The 15,228-nt window shown below is 44.5% G+C and overlaps 1 protein-coding gene and 1 long non-coding RNA gene across 2 annotated transcripts in view; one reads left to right on the top strand and one right to left on the bottom strand.

Moving 5' to 3' along the window:
• Nucleotides 1–5,525: 5,525 nt before the first annotated feature.
• The window catches only part of ACVR1B (activin A receptor type 1B), a 52,147-nt gene continuing 42,444 nt past the window's right edge, over nucleotides 5,526–15,228 (top strand). Inside the window, exon 1 of the mRNA XM_007518236.3 lies at nucleotides 5,526–5,752. Within this exon, the coding sequence (XP_007518298.1) occupies nucleotides 5,662–5,752 (91 nt within the window). The 5' untranslated portion in view covers nucleotides 5,526–5,661. The remainder of the gene's footprint in view (nucleotides 5,753–15,228) is intronic.
• Nucleotides 6,134–6,882, bottom strand: LOC132539516 (uncharacterized). The gene is made up of 2 exons (XR_009550850.1): nucleotides 6,849–6,882; nucleotides 6,134–6,313 (listed from the first exon to the last, which is right to left on the bottom strand). It is a non-coding gene; the product is annotated as an uncharacterized LOC132539516 (long non-coding RNA).

Genomic DNA, 15,228 nt, shown 5'->3' with positions numbered 1-15,228 from the left:
CCTGGACTACACACACACACACACAGACACTATTTTCTTCTTGGAATTTATGACCCTGTTGCTCACCAAGGCAAAAAGTGCTATCTCCCTAGCAGGTAGAATGTCTTGGTACATCATGACCAAGATGTGACCAGATGGCAGTCAGTGGAGCCTGAGAAGTAAGACTTTTTTCTGGAGAAGTGAATCTTAGTAGCTCTGAGAACATCACGACAAAAGGAGGGCACAGGGTGGGAAAGCCATTCCTGGATTGTGATAAGGGTTCAGCCCTAAGAATCCGGAGGATTTCCGAAATGGGCACTTTGCTGAGGCCACCCAGGATGGCAGGAAAGTCAGGCTTTTAGAAGGAGCGCAGATATAGCTCGGGAAGTTTCTCTCCTCACAGCTTATAACCTAAAATGGAAGACAAATGTCTCACCTGAGAAAGCTGTGACTTGAGGACATGCCCCAGACACTCAAGAAATAGGGCTTGAGGACTATAACTAGCCTCAATCCTTAATTCTATCAAGGTTAATTTCCACCTTCATCTGACTCTTAGTTGGAAAATCATGAAGGCGGTGATACTGAAGAAGCTAGGGCCAGTGGGAGGTGGCTTCAACACTTAATTATATGTAAGCTGGAGATAGTTGTTGACCTTCCCTAGATCTTTGTAGCCTCATCCCTAAATCACACGCACCCTGACATGCCTCAGCCACTTCATAAGGTTGTAGTAAAGGTCAAATCGTCATCCTATTGCTATTCTTTTTATAACACTTACTGTGTATCAGAGATTATGCCAAGTGCTAGTAGTATAGTCTCACATCTCTATGATATTGAACCATAATCAGCTCCATTTTTACAAGAGTACACTGACATTTGGAGAGGTGAGATACCTTATCATAAATTAAATGTTACCGCTTGAGCTGATGGAGCTGGCATCCGGTGTGTGGGCCTAGTACTTTGGATGTCCAAGTACGTGACTGACTGTAAACCCTGGAGGGCCCACAGGTTCCCTCTAGGATTCCTGGGATCTTGCAGACACGGTGGCATTTAGCAAGGTTTAAGAAAGGACAGTCCTGTGGCCTGAGAGGTGATATAGTGGATAAAGTAAGAGGCTATCAAGCATGAGGCCCCAAGTTCAACCTCCGGCATTGTAGTTGTAGATGTAATACTCTGGTGTTCTCTCTCCCTCTCTCTCCCTCTCTCTCACTCTCTCTCTATTTATCCCTCTCTCTCATAAATATAAAGTAAAAAAGGAAAGAAAACCTCTCCTTCTTGACCTTAAAGGTATGCTTCAGAAGGGTGAGCTTTCTTCTCCTCACCAGAGGGGTTGGTTACTGTCATGTTGAATCTGTTCATGTGATTGATTTGGAAATAAAATTAGAATTACTTGAACTCATACTGGGATGGAGGGGAGTTCTCATAACAATAACTATTGTCCTTACTAGACAGTGTATTAACTGGGAAGATAATCTCATCAGTAGAGCCCAGGACTTGATGTAGGAGACTCTGGATTTGATCCCAGGCATGCATGTACTGGGATGGTACTCTGTTCTATCTCAATTCCTCAAGAAAGAAATTAGTTAATAAAAATAGAGGGTGTGGGGCTGCGTAGTGGTGCACCTGGTTAAGTGCATATGTTGCAATGTGCGAGGACCCAGGTTCGGGCCCCCGGTCCCCACCTGCAGGAGGAAAGCTTTTCAAGTGGTAAAGCAAGGTTGCAGGTGTTTTTCTGTCTCTTTTCCTCTCTGTCTCTCCCTTCCTCTTGATTTCTGACTGTTTCTACCCAATAAATAAAGATACTAAACAAATTAAAAAATAGTGAGTGTAAAGTGTCGATAGAGACATAGATACAGGGGGCAGATGATTATGTGAAGGTGGAAACACTGAAGTTATGCTTCCATAAACCAAGGAACATCTAGGATTCTGGAAGGTACTGGCAGCTAGAAAAGACAAGGATGGATTCTTCCCTGGAGATTTCAGAGAGCATCGACCTGTTAACACCTTGGCTTCAGATTCTAGTCTTTAGACATGTAAAAAAAAAAACTTTATTTTTTCAAGATTTATTTGCTTATGAGAGAGAGAGAGCAGGAAAACGAAAGAGAACCAGAGCATCACTCTGTTACATACAGTGCAGTGCTGGTGCTAAACTTAGCACCTCATACTGACAGTCTAGCACCTTATTCACTGCCTACCTCCTGAACCACTGTTGTTGTTTTTATTTTTACTTTAATTTGCTTATTTATTTATTTATTTGCTACAGGGTTATTGCTGGGTCATCGTGCTCACACCAAATTTCCACCCTTCCTAGCAATCAACTTTTTTAAATAAAAAAATTGTGAGAGACAGAGATAGATAGGGGGAGACATAGAGGAGTGACACCTGCAGCACTGCTCCACCACTTGTGAAGTTTCCTCCTTGCAGATAGGGTAGGGACTGAGGACTTGAACCCAGTTCCTCATGCATGGAATTTTATGTGTACTCTACTCTATGAGATATCACCTGGCCCATTGTTTTTATTTTAACCACCGCACCATTCAGCTCTGGATTATTACAGTAGTGCTGGGAACTGAACCTAGGGCCTCAGAATCTTCAGGCATGGAATAACAAATGTGCTATCTCTCTGGCCCAATTTTTGTTGTTTTATGCCACCCAGCTTAGGATACATCGTTATGGTGGCCCTAAGAAGTTAATACAGCAACTTAATGTTGTGCCCATCACAGCTGTGAACCCTAAAAGTGGCATATCAGTGAGGTGAACTGAAGAGGGTGATGCCCACTGGGGAGTGATGAGAGAAAGCAGTATGGATTAAGGTAAGGAAACACTGACCAACTTGTAGACAGGACTCCTGCATGACTTTACATGTCTGTATTTATGTGTGAGACCCACTCTGGGAAGTGGGTCTGTGGGTCTGCATTTTTTTTTATGTGAGAATGGAAATTCTTCAGATTGGTTTCAATCTATAAGGTAAGGACTCCATTTGTGAATACCCCCATACCTTGGTCATTCTTTCCACTGCTAGATCTCAGATAACAGAACTGTGAGGCTAGAAAAATTGTTCAAGTGTAGTCGAGGAGGTGGCACAGTGAATAAAGGATTGGGCTATTAAGCATGAGGTCCCATGTTTGATCATTGGCATTACATATGCCATAGTGATGTCCTGGTTCTCTCATCAATAAGTAAATAAGTCAAGAGAGAGGCAGAAGAGAAAACATTCCCAAAATTTATGTCAGTAAAAAGAGAGAGAGAGAGAGAGAGAAATTTTCATGTATGAGGCTTCAGGTTCAATCTCAGCACCACCATAAGCCAGAACTAAGCAGTGTTCTGGTTAAAAAAGAAAAGAAGATAAAGAAAAGAAGAGAAGAGAAGGAGAAAGAAAAAGAAAAAAGAAGAGGAAAGAAAAATTTAGATCTAGAACTCTGGCTCCAAAGATTATGCATTTTTCATATCTCAAGCTCTTTCTAAAGATAAGAAAGTGAACTTAGAAGAAGAAACAGCTGTGGGGGATTCAGTTCCTTTCATAAGAAATTTCCCCTTAAATTTGAGTAATACTTGTTTATTTGTAAACCATTTAAAAATGTTAAAATGTTTAAAGAGAAAGTAAAAATTCATTCTGGCAATAACTACTGATAATATTGGGCAATTTCCTCTCAGTTTTTTTTTTTTTTTGAGAAACAATTGGAGTAACATTCATATGCTCCAATAATAATGCAAATAGTTTATATTTTGTTTTTCCATGTATTATTAATCATGAACCTACCCTCCTCCTCCTCCTTCTCCTTCTTCTCCTTCCCCTTCTCCTTCTGCTTCTTTTAGAGAGACAGAGAAAGTGAAAGAGACCACAGCACAGGAGCTTCCTCTAGTGCTATAGGGCGAGGATTGAACCTAGGCTGCATATGAGAAAGCGGCATGCTATACTTACCTGGCAGAGAAAAGACCATGATCAAGAAAGCAGCATACTATCCAAGTGAGCTATTTCACCAGCCCATGGAAATTTCTCACATCATTCATTTTTAAAAGATTTATTTTATTTTTATGAGATAAACAAAACAAGAGACTTTTGTGAATAATTTTAGATCATCTATTTCCTCTAAATTTTTTTTTACAAAATTATTTATTATTGGATAGAGATAGAGAGAAATTGAGATGGGAGGCATGGAGGGAGAGAGAAAGAGAGACAGACTGCAGCCCTGGTTCATCACTCATGAAGCTCTCCTCCTGCAGTTGGGGACCAGGGGCTTGCGCACTGCAGTGTGTGCACTTAACCAGGTGTGCCATCACCTGGGCCTCCCTCTTAAAAAATTTAAATAGCTATTTTTCTTTTCTATTGCTCTTTTTAAAATTTTATTTATTTGGGTAGAGACAGAGAAATTAGGAGGGAAGTGGGGAAATAGGGAGAGAGACAACTGCAACACTGTCACCACTTGTGAAGCTTTCCCCCTGCAGGTGGGGGCCAGGGACTTGAACCCAGGTCTTCGTGCATTGTAACATGCACACTCATCCAGGTGTGCCACTACTTGGTCCCGAATTTTTTATTTTAATGATGCAGGAAAAAAGAAGAGAGACAGTGGCATAATGTGGTGCTGAGTATTGAACAGGGGACCTCTGGAGCCTCAGGTATGCGAGTCTGATGTGTTGTTGTTACTCATCTCCTGGCCTATTTCACTTGTTTGTTTATTTATTTGTATTGTTATTTTCTCTTTAACCAGAGCACTGCTTAGCTCTGTCTTAAAGTAGTACCAGTGCTGGGGATTGAACTTCAGACATCAGGTGCCTCAGCCATGCAAATCTGTTGCACTTTGAAGGTGTTATTTTCCATTTTATTTTACTTTTAAAATATATAAACAAAATTTAACTACTAAATAGATTGGCCATTAACTTGCCTTCTGCTATTTCTACTTAGTTCCCAGCTTTTGATAGTGCAACAACTATATATAAATATATGTATTTTTTCATAAATAAGTGTTTTCATTTCTTAAAGTCAGGGGATGATACTGGATCCACGGGTTATGACTATTTTAAGGCGTTTTATTCATAGCGCCAAATCGTTTACCCAAAAGGTTCTACCTACAGGCAGAATGGAAATGCCAAACGCAGCACCCTGGTCGAAACTGAGCACGACCGTGAGAACGGACTCAGCAAGGGGCAGTGGTCACTCCGGTTGCAGAGCGGAGGGGTGACTTGCAGGAGGCCACATGGGCTGGGTCACTAAAGCCGGTCGCGAAGGTCCCGCTTGGTGGTAGGGGCTCGAGGATGGGCAGTAGGGGTGACGGCGGCGGGAATACGGGGGCGTACCCCCCTCGCCCCCCGCAGCACATTCCACGAAGGGAGCGGGACGGGGGCTGTGCGGGGTGCAGGACAGGCGGGTGGCGGCGTGTCCAGCTCCGGCCTCCCAGTCGCCTCACCCAGCAACCACGCTTAGGGTTGGCGGAGGCGCGAACCCCTCCCACTCCTTTAACTGGGACACTCCCCTTTAAGGCGGGCGCCCGCGCGCACCCGGCCTCGCCCCTCGGGGGCGCGCGCGGCGGCCGCGGCGCCGGCTCCGCCGGGAGCGCACGTGCGGGCGCCGGGCGGGGGAGCGGGAGGCGGGAGCGGGGCCACGGGAGGAGGGGAGGCGCCGGGGGCGCGCGCGCGCGCTGGGCGCTGCTGGGCTGCTGGGCTGCGGCGGCGGCGGCGGTGGTTACTATGGCGGAGTCGGCCCGAGCCTCCTCCTTCTTCCCCCTTGTCGTCCTCCTGCTCGCTGGCAGCGGCGGGTCCGGGCCCCGAGGGATCCAGGGTGAGTCCGGGGCGGAGGGCGGGGGCCGGGATGCGGAGGGCTGGGCGAGGCCTCGCGCCGCGGTCCCGGGCTCCAGCGCGCCCCCTCCCCACTCGAACAATATGGCCGGGCGGGGGGCGCGGGGCGCGCTTGACACTCGGGCGGCTTCTCCCGGCTCCGTGGCGCGGCCGCCAGCGGGGACCGAGCTCACGCCGGGCCCCTGGGGACCCGGTCTCTGCCCGGAGCAGCTGGATTCGGGGGAGTCCTCAGGGGTCGCCCTCCCTGCACCCCCTTGTTCCAGGAGATGCGGGCTTCCCCCTCCCCTGGGGTCTGGAGAGCCTTGGTTCGAGACCCCTCGGCGTCCTCGGGCTGGGGTCTTCATCCTCTGCCTCCAGATGCTCGCGGGGGGCTGCCTTTTGTCCCGCCAAGATTGTGGGGGCTCGGGCCACAGACCCCCGGCTTCTCCTCACCCAGGTGTCCTGCTGTTGTGAGTCCTCGCGCAGGAGAAAGGGTCTTTAACCGCTCTTTGGAATCCTGCGCTTGGGGTGTCTCATCCCTTCCCTCTCCTTCCTCCCTGATGTTCTGGAAAAGAGAATCACGTTTTCCCTTCGCGCCGTCTGTGGGTTTCTGGAGTTCGACGGGGCAGCCCCTCCCCCCAGCATAAAATACCCAAGCCGGGTGGAAGCTCTGGGGAAAGTGGGACGGACAGGCCCCTAAACCTGGGGGGGGGGGGGCGCGCCAGGCTTTGGAGTCGCCCTAACCCTAGGGAACCTGGTTCCAGAACGAGCCTTCAGCATCGAGGAGTGTTTGCTTTCCTCTTCGCCTCCCCCAACCCCACCCCCCAGGAGGCCCATTCAGTTAATCACTTTGTGGATGCCTTTCAGGTGAAATCCTAGAACCTGTTCCCAACCCCTAAGATTATTTAAAGAGTCTAACACTGGATCTTCTCTCCCCTGCCCTTGGCCAGGATTTATTTACCTTCCCTCCCAATCCCTCTTCCCAGCCCTTCCCCCAGGCTCTCACCCACCCTCACTCACCCCTTACCTTACCACCCCCACAGTCTTCTGCTCTCCGGATTCCACCCCCCAGCCTTCCCACTGTAGAGGTAGCTAGCTACCTTTCTGTGGGACACTCGGCTGGGTATGTTGTTTATGAGGTTTTGGAGACCGAGAAGAGCCGATGAGACCCTTAAATACTTGAGGTAGCCGTCTCAGATGTGTTAAGGCACAGTGTGGGGGGAGCAGTTCAAGGTTATATTTGGCAGTTACATTGAAGCGATTATTGACCCGCAGATGGATCTGGGAGCGACGAACAGGATTGTATTTGCTCCTGATGTACAAAGCCTGCCGCTTTGACTTCTCAGCAGCCTCTAACCTTTCAGTGGTGGAAGATCAAGTGTGTGTTCTTTGGCTCTGCTCGCCACTAAAAATAATGATTCTCAGGTGGATTCAGGCTTCTTTAATAAAACCAGACAATCAAGACAGCATCCCACTTCAGAGTCTCAAAAACAAGTTCATTATCTGCAGCTTTGATATTTGTTGCCATTGGTGTGTAGCCTGTGCAGTAGGGTCTTTGTTCACTGGCTAATGGTTCTGTTGAGCACCTCGTGTGTATGTTCCTGGGTCTTGCTGCTCCACAGTGGGAATAATATGCTTTGGAGTCTGATAAACATGGTAAAGGTGCTGAACATAGCCTGACATTTGTGGCACGGTGATGGTTTTCATGAATGATGTTTGCTGGACTTAATTATGGGCCGTGTTTTTGAAATATGTAACTTACATCTTTACTGGGGTTTAACTAAGGAGACTCAGCCTTCAAGTTTGTCATCTTAAGTGTCTGAGTGAATCTTTAAGTTCTTCCCATAGGATTTTTTTAAACCTATCTCTAATATGTCCAAGATTTTTATCAGCCATTTATTTCTCTGTTGATTTGTTTGGTGTGGTGTTTGTGGGTTGTTTTTTGTTTGTTTGTTTTGAGAGGTGTGTGTGTGTGTCTAGTTAAGAATGTTTAATTGCTAATCTAACTGGTTCTGAATGAGGCAAAGCTTATTTTTTTGTAGCCTTCCTAGAGTGAATGTTTGTCGGGGTGAGGATGGGTGGACATAATATGGAGTTACTTTCTTTTTTTGGCAAATTGGAAATGAGGTTGTGTGTCCAGCAAACATTTCTGAAGGTCTTTAAACTTCTTGGCCAGACAGTACAGTTTTTTCCGGGACACATCTAGTTGCCAATAGTGCATGCTACAGAGACCACTGTTGCAAAAGGCTTAAAGTGAAACGTCAGTTCTGGGAAAGTAGACTGTGGGATAACAAGAAGTTGATTGCTTTCCTCCCCTGCGTTTCCTCTGTGGTGTTTCCCAAGGTAGGCTGGAGGAGTAGCAGAGCTAGGCAACTCTCATACCCAGTTCTGGGCCATGGCATGGCAGGACAGCAAAGGACAGGTGCTTCTGCTAATTTGTGTGTTAACTGCAACTGAGTAAACTGACCAGTGATGAGGAGGATGAGTTCTAGGTTAGCAGCAGCCCTATTTGATAGGTATGCCATGCTTTAAGGCCTAGCTCTGGAATTTTCATATTAATATTTTTAAATATAGAATTGCTAGGTAGCAGGAGAACATGGCATTTCATTTCCTAAGATAAAAGCAACAAGGAGGATAATTTGAGGTTCTCAGGTAGGAGCATTTTCTGTTTCTGTGAACAAACTTAAAAACCTAATTTCAGGTCTAGGCTTGTAACTTCATTGAGTGGACATGGATTTGTAGTATAGTGAAGGTGAACTCTTGGAGAGAGAAGAGGATCTCTGTTTAGCTGGGATTTTTGTTTGTTTGTTTTTTGTTTTTTATTTGTTTGTTTTTTGTTAAAGGATCTCCTGGAATAGATGTGATTAAAACATAATAAAATGGCTACTCTGGTTAAAGGTTAAAGTCAGATGGAGGGAGGAGGCAGGTTCCCAGAACTTCGCCCCCTTACAGGTTGCCCTTGAACAAATCACTAACCTTTCTGTGATTACCTCAGCATTCCTTCTGTAAAGAAAGGAAATAGTCCATGTTTCTCTTATTAGGACATTTGTGAGACTGACTTACTGATAGCCACTTGGCTGGGAGGTATTTTTAGACACAGTTTCTTACTTCAGTGAACAAGCAATGTTGGGTTACTTTTTGTCTTATGGGACAGAATAACATACTCTTAAAATTGATGGAAGTACTACATAGCACAGTTTGGTTAATGTCTCCTTGTGAATCTCTACTAGTTAATTTCTGTCCTTTGACAGGTTCTTACATCAGACTGGGTAGCATACCTGTGCTAATCAAAGACAGTCTGGAGGGAGTGACCTGCTTTAGGGCTTTATTGGTTTGGCAATGTTCTAATTCTTACGCAACTCTGGTATGTTTATGGCACTATGTAAATGTTACATAAGAACATGGTGGCCGGAATAGTGACTGAACACAGGAAGGTTAGATTGAGAACTTCATCTAAAGGACCTTGGAAATCTGCAGTCAGTACAGGAGGAAGCTGCACTTTATATTTCTCTAAAAACCTTTTTAGATGATTGTGTCTTTCAGGTGGGCTGCTGTGTTATAAATAGGTTTATTCTCCACCGGTAAGCTAATTGCAACCTTGCTACCAAAATATGAATCAGTAAAGGAGGAGACGCTCTGCTTCTTTCAGCATGTCCTGTTAGAGCTGCTTGTTGCATTTTAGAACATGAGTTGAATTGCGTTGCAGTCTGTTCTCGTAATAGCTTCAGGAGTACAAGATATTGAGGTAGACTGGGAATCCTTAGATTGTGGTGCTATAGATCTTCTGTATTTTTGAAGGTTAGATTAAAATACTGAAGTGGATTTTTTGTTTTAATTTGGAAATCTATATTGTTTACTGTTCAATTTTTGTTCAGAGGAGTCATGAACATAAATTCTGGAACCGTGCCTGTTTGTCTTGAATTCTTGTGTTATTTGTCTTGTGTTATAGTAGGAGTTGATGTAAGAGGGTCTTATCTCATTTTCCTTTCTTTATTTATAAAAAGAAAATCCTGGAGTGCTCTTGTCTCATCACTCCCTCTGAGGTTGGAAATGCGACAGGCATCCAGAGCCCATCAGCTCTGCCTGGATTGGGAATGGTGAAATCCTTTAAGGAACCAGCTCCTCAGACTCTACAGTCTCTTATAGTCTGACCTGCATTTCTCTTACTCTGTAGATACCGCCTCTTGGCCAGAGTCTAGCACCTTCTCTTAGTTCTTGCTGTCCCCGGTTTTTGTTTCACACGTGGTTCAACCTCAGCTTGGTTTTCCGAACACCATCGCTGCTTCTCCATTCTTTCTGCCTGCTGGCTTCTCATGGGTAGATGTAATACTGAGCAAAAATACCACTCAGACTAGATCTTTCTTTCTTCTTCTTCTTTTTTAAAATTTTAAAAAATATTTATTTATTCATTTTCCCTTTTTGTTGCCCTTGTTTTATTGTTGTAGTTATTGTTGTTATTGATGTCTTCGTTGTTGGGTAGGACAGAGAGAAATGGAAAGAGGAGAGGGAGACAGACAGGGGGAGAGAAAGATAGACACCTGCAGACCTGCTTTACCGCTTATGAAGTGACTCCCCTGCAGGTGGGGAGCTGGGGGCTTGAACCGGGATCCTTACGCTGGTCCTTGTGCTTTGCACCACATGCGCTTGACCACTGCGCCACTGCCTGACTCCCAGATCTTTCTTTCACTGACTCTTAAGAGTTGCTAGAGTTTAGTTTAGCTGTGATGTTTCCATCTCAGGCAGTCTTAACCTGCTCTCCAGCTTTCCATGGTAGTGCTACTATAGGCAACTCTGCTATTCTTTTCTCTCTCTCCACTTAGCCTTAAGCCTGCATTATTTTCTTGCTAAATATTTTGAATTTATCCTAATGAAACTATTTTTTCCTGTGAAGTATCAAGTCACCCCTAATATTTACACAATTACATATATGCAATTTATTTATTCCATTGGGTGTGTGCCTGGAATGGTTCTTGGCATGGAGAAATAACAGAACAAAATGGACAAAAATCCCCAACTGTCATGGAACTTACAATTGTAGTGACTTGGACTGAAAATAAACAACTAAACATAATTATCAGTCATGAATACTGTGAAGAAAACAGGACCAGATGATGTGCTAGAGGGTATTGGAAGCTGCAGTTCACATTGCTTTCAACTTATTTTTTCGTCTGTAAAATGGGGCTAATACAACCAGGTTAAATCTCATTTGTTGTAGGTGTAGTTTTTGTTTAGGTTATCACTGGGCTTTATCATCTGGGGATGGCATTTTCACATAGAGCCAGAGCAAGACAGACAGACAGAAACTTTCTCAAGTGCTGTGGTGGCCAGTCTTGAACCTGAGTCATGCACATGGCAAAGCAGTGTACTATCTCAAGCGAGCTATTCTGCCAGTCCAGTAGTTGTGTTCTGTAAAGTTAATCCAAAGACTGAATTAATGGATACTGAATCATTGCCTATAATGCTAAAGTGCTTTGAGCCACTGGTCACAACGTTTTCATCAACCAATCACCTTGTTTTATTTATGTTTCTATTTGAGGACAACTTATTTAATATATAATGTTAATTCAGTAACATTGCCCTGAAGGCTAACAGCAATATGACACATGCCTGAATGAAGCTTAAAACACCCATTTTTCTTTGAGGTATGCCGCCGTCTTCTTGTACTTTAAGAACACTAGATGACGTGCCAGCACTACTCCTGGGAGCCGCTTTTTTCTAATGTTGTACCAGACACTGAATGCAGAGTCTTAATGTGCAGGGTTTGCTGCTGAGTTGCCTCCTTGACCCCACATGTATTTTTTTTTAAAGATTTATGTGCTTATTATTGAGAGGAGGGAGAGAGAGAGAAAGAACCAGAGCTTCACTCCAGCATGTGTGATGCTGAGAGTTAAAGTTGGGATTTCATGCTTGAGAGCTCAGTGTCACTTCACCGTGTCACTTCCTGGGACAATTCTTCTTCTTCGTCTTTCTTCTTTCTCCTTTGTCCTTTTTTCTTTCTTTCTTTTTAAAATGAGAGAGAGGGAGCCTGTAATTCTCTTTGTTGCCTTCCTGTGTTACCAGGAATAGGACCCGTGATTTTATGCATGCATGATAGGTGCTTTATCTAGCCAAGCCAACTCCTTAATTTGAGAGCCATTTTAACAGTGGATTCATCATCACAAAAGGTACAAAAATGAAGAAAGTAGTTTTGTCTTATCCAACCTCAACTAGGGATAAGTTATTTGTGATTCATGTCATGTGTGTGTGTCCTGCCCCCCCCCCCCAATAACCATGAAAACACCAAGAGTATTGATTTGGGAGTTATAAGTAAATTTTAGCATGTGAGTAAATGCAGAAATACAGAATCCATGAGTATTGAGGATCAGCTTTCTTTTGTTAAAGTCATTTACATGATTGTGGAAGAGATTAAATTTATATCACATGGAATTCTAAGGCCTCTTCAGTGCTTTCACTGGACCAAAAATTTTTTTTTCAAAATATTTATTTATTCCCTTTTGTTGCCCTTGTTTTATTGTTTTATTTCTTATTGTTGTTGTTACTGATGTCATCATTGTTGGATGGGACAGAGAAATGGAGAGAGGAGGGGAAGACAGAGGGGGAGAGAAAGACAGACACCTGCAGACCTGCTTCACCGCCTGTGAAGCGACTCCCCTGCAGGTGGGGAGCGGGGGGCTCGAACCGGGATCCTTCCGCCGGTCCTTGCGCTTTGCGCCACGTGCGCTTAATCCACTGCGCCACCGCCCGACTCCCTGGACCAAAAATTTAACATGTAAGGTTAGAAGTCCCATTTTCAGCCTGTAAATTAAACGTGTGTGTGACATATGCATATACATGCACACACATTTGTATATTAAGTATTGCCACGGTGACCTAAATATTCCTATAGCACATTTATCGAGTATCTTTCTTGTGTCAGGCAGTATTTTAGGTACTAGAGATACAGTAGTAACAGATAGAAACAGAAATGACTTCCTTCATGAAGTTTACCTTCTGGCACTGTGCTCCAGCTGACTTGAAAGAAAAGTCATTCTGTGTAAACTGTCCATGGGGCACATGGCCAGGTACTACACCCCAGTCTAGGCATTGAAAGTAGTTCCTGGGGGTCGGGCGGTAGCGCAGCGGGTTAAGTGTTGGTGGCGCAAAGGGCAAGGACCGGCGTAAGGATCCCAGTTCCAGCCCCGGCTCCCCACCTGCCAGGAAGTCGCTTCACAGGCGGTGAAGCAGGTCTGCAGGTGTCTGTCTTTCTCTCCCCCTCTCTGTCTTCCCCTCCTCTCTCCATGTCTCTCTGTCCTATACAACAGCAAACGACATTGACAATAATAATAATAACCACAACAAGGGCAACAAAAGGGGGGAGGAATGGCCTCCAGGAGCAGTGGATTCATGGTGCAGGCACTGAGCCCCAGCAATAACCCTGGAGACAAAATAAATAAATAAATAAATAAATAAATAAATAAATAAATAAAATTTTTAAAAAAAGGAAAGGAAATAGTCCCTGACTATTAGTGAAGAGGAATATGGGGACTTTGGCCCTTTACCCACAAGACAATGAATTTTGCCAATAACAAGTGAACTTGAAAGAGGTCCCAGCCCTAGATGAGAAAGTATCCATGGCTGACAACATTAATGCTGTGCCTGGACTTCTGACCTACAGAAACTAGGAGCGTAAGTAGTTGTTTTAGTATATGTGAGTCAGATGGTGATAGGAGGAGAAGAAAGCAGGAGAGAGAATAAGAGATATTCTAAGATAGACTTGAGTGCACTAGTGTACTTGAAGCCTGGGACCCAGCCATTCCACCAGTGGGCCTTAAGAGCTTGTTTGGAGGTTCTAGCAGGAGAGCACAGCTACTCATATACCCTCGACCGAAGACCAACCCGTCTCTATTTGGGGAAGGCTGTCCTCTTCCAGTGCACAGCTTCGGGAGGGGCGCACATGGAGCTGTGAGGGAGGAAGGGGACACCCGCCTAGCCAGCCAGATCAGCCAAATCAACCCTGGCGATCAGTGGGGTAACAGATGTCGCAGCCAGGTCGCCCTCACATCCAACCACCAGTGGGTCTTGAATGTGAAAAGATACATGTAGTTTTCTTCTACTGCTTTCATCTACAGGATAAACAGTGGAATCATCATGCAGGCACAGAGCCCCAGTGATAAGCACCTAGATGTTTGTTACTGTTAGGAGAAGAAGATTGTGGGTGCTTTGGAGAGATTTTTTTTTTCAGATGTCAATGATTATGTTGAAGAATCTGAAACTTTTTTCTTTTTTTTTTAAATTTTTAAAAATATTTATTTATTCCCTTTGTTGCCCTTGTTGTTTTTTTTATTGTTGTAGTTATTATTGTTGTTGTCGTTGTTGGATAGGACAGAGAGAAATGGAGAGAGGAGGGGAAGACAGAGAGGAGGAGAGAAAGATAGATACCTGCAGACCTGCTTCACCGCCTGTGAAGCGACTCCCCTGCAGGTAGGGAGCCGGGGCTCGAACCGGGATCCTTAAGCTGGTCCTTGTGCTTTGCGCCACCTGCGCTTAATCCACTGCGCTACAGCCCGACTCCCTCTGAAACTTTTTTGTTAAGTATTTGTGAACCTGCCTTGCCTTCTATCCTCTGAATTGCCTCAATTGTTTACATTTGTATGTTACATTTTGTCAGTATTGTACCTAGCTTGAATCAGATTCAGTGTTCATTTCTAGTACCCAGGACCAAGCTGGATGCTGCCAGGATAGGGATACTGAGGAAAGAGACTCTCCTTGCTTTTTTAGAAAATTGTAGAGAAATTGACTCCCTCCCCCCCGTTGTTGAAAACAACCAGACAACTACAAAGCGTCTAAGAGTTCAGACTTTCCAGACCCACTAAAATGACAGTAGTAATAAGAATATCTGATTTGCAGAACATTTACTATATACTCAAAAGTCACACTGAACACTTGTGTTTAAAGAAGGTATTTACCTTTTTAAGAATGTATTCATTTATTCATGAGAGAGATATGAGGAGAGAAAGAACCAAATATCACTCTGGTATATGTGCTGCCGGGGATTGAACTCAGGACCTCATGCTTGAGAGTCTAGTGCCTTAGCCACTGCACCACCTCCCAGACCATGGTATTTTTTTTTCTATGCAACTATTTTCTAAGGTACTCTTATTCCTGTTTTGTAGATGAGAAAAATAGGGTATAGAGAGCTTAAGCAGTGATGCCAGGTATGACTCCAGAACATGTGCTCTTAAATATAGTACACTACTATATATGCTGGTGACTGTGAAAGTAACCTGACCAATCTGCTTCCATTCACCCATGTGTCCTCCATCCTGCTGCTGGACTTAAGTGAAAAATACACATCCATCTGATGGTTCCTCTGCCCTCCAGGATCGGCTCTAGACTCTTTATCTTGGCGCTCACAGTCAGTCTCATGTGGCCTAGTGTTTTTTCTACCCTTGTCTGTCACTAAAATGTTGGCATTGCTGTTGCATCAGCCCATTCACTGGA

The sequence above is a fragment of the Erinaceus europaeus genome, chromosome 7 (assembly GCF_950295315.1).
Source record: "Erinaceus europaeus chromosome 7, mEriEur2.1, whole genome shotgun sequence".
NCBI classification, from domain to species: Eukaryota; Metazoa; Chordata; class Mammalia; order Eulipotyphla; family Erinaceidae; genus Erinaceus; species Erinaceus europaeus.
Note: the sequence above shows the minus strand (reverse complement) of the source record. Positions and strands in the feature narration are given on the sequence as shown.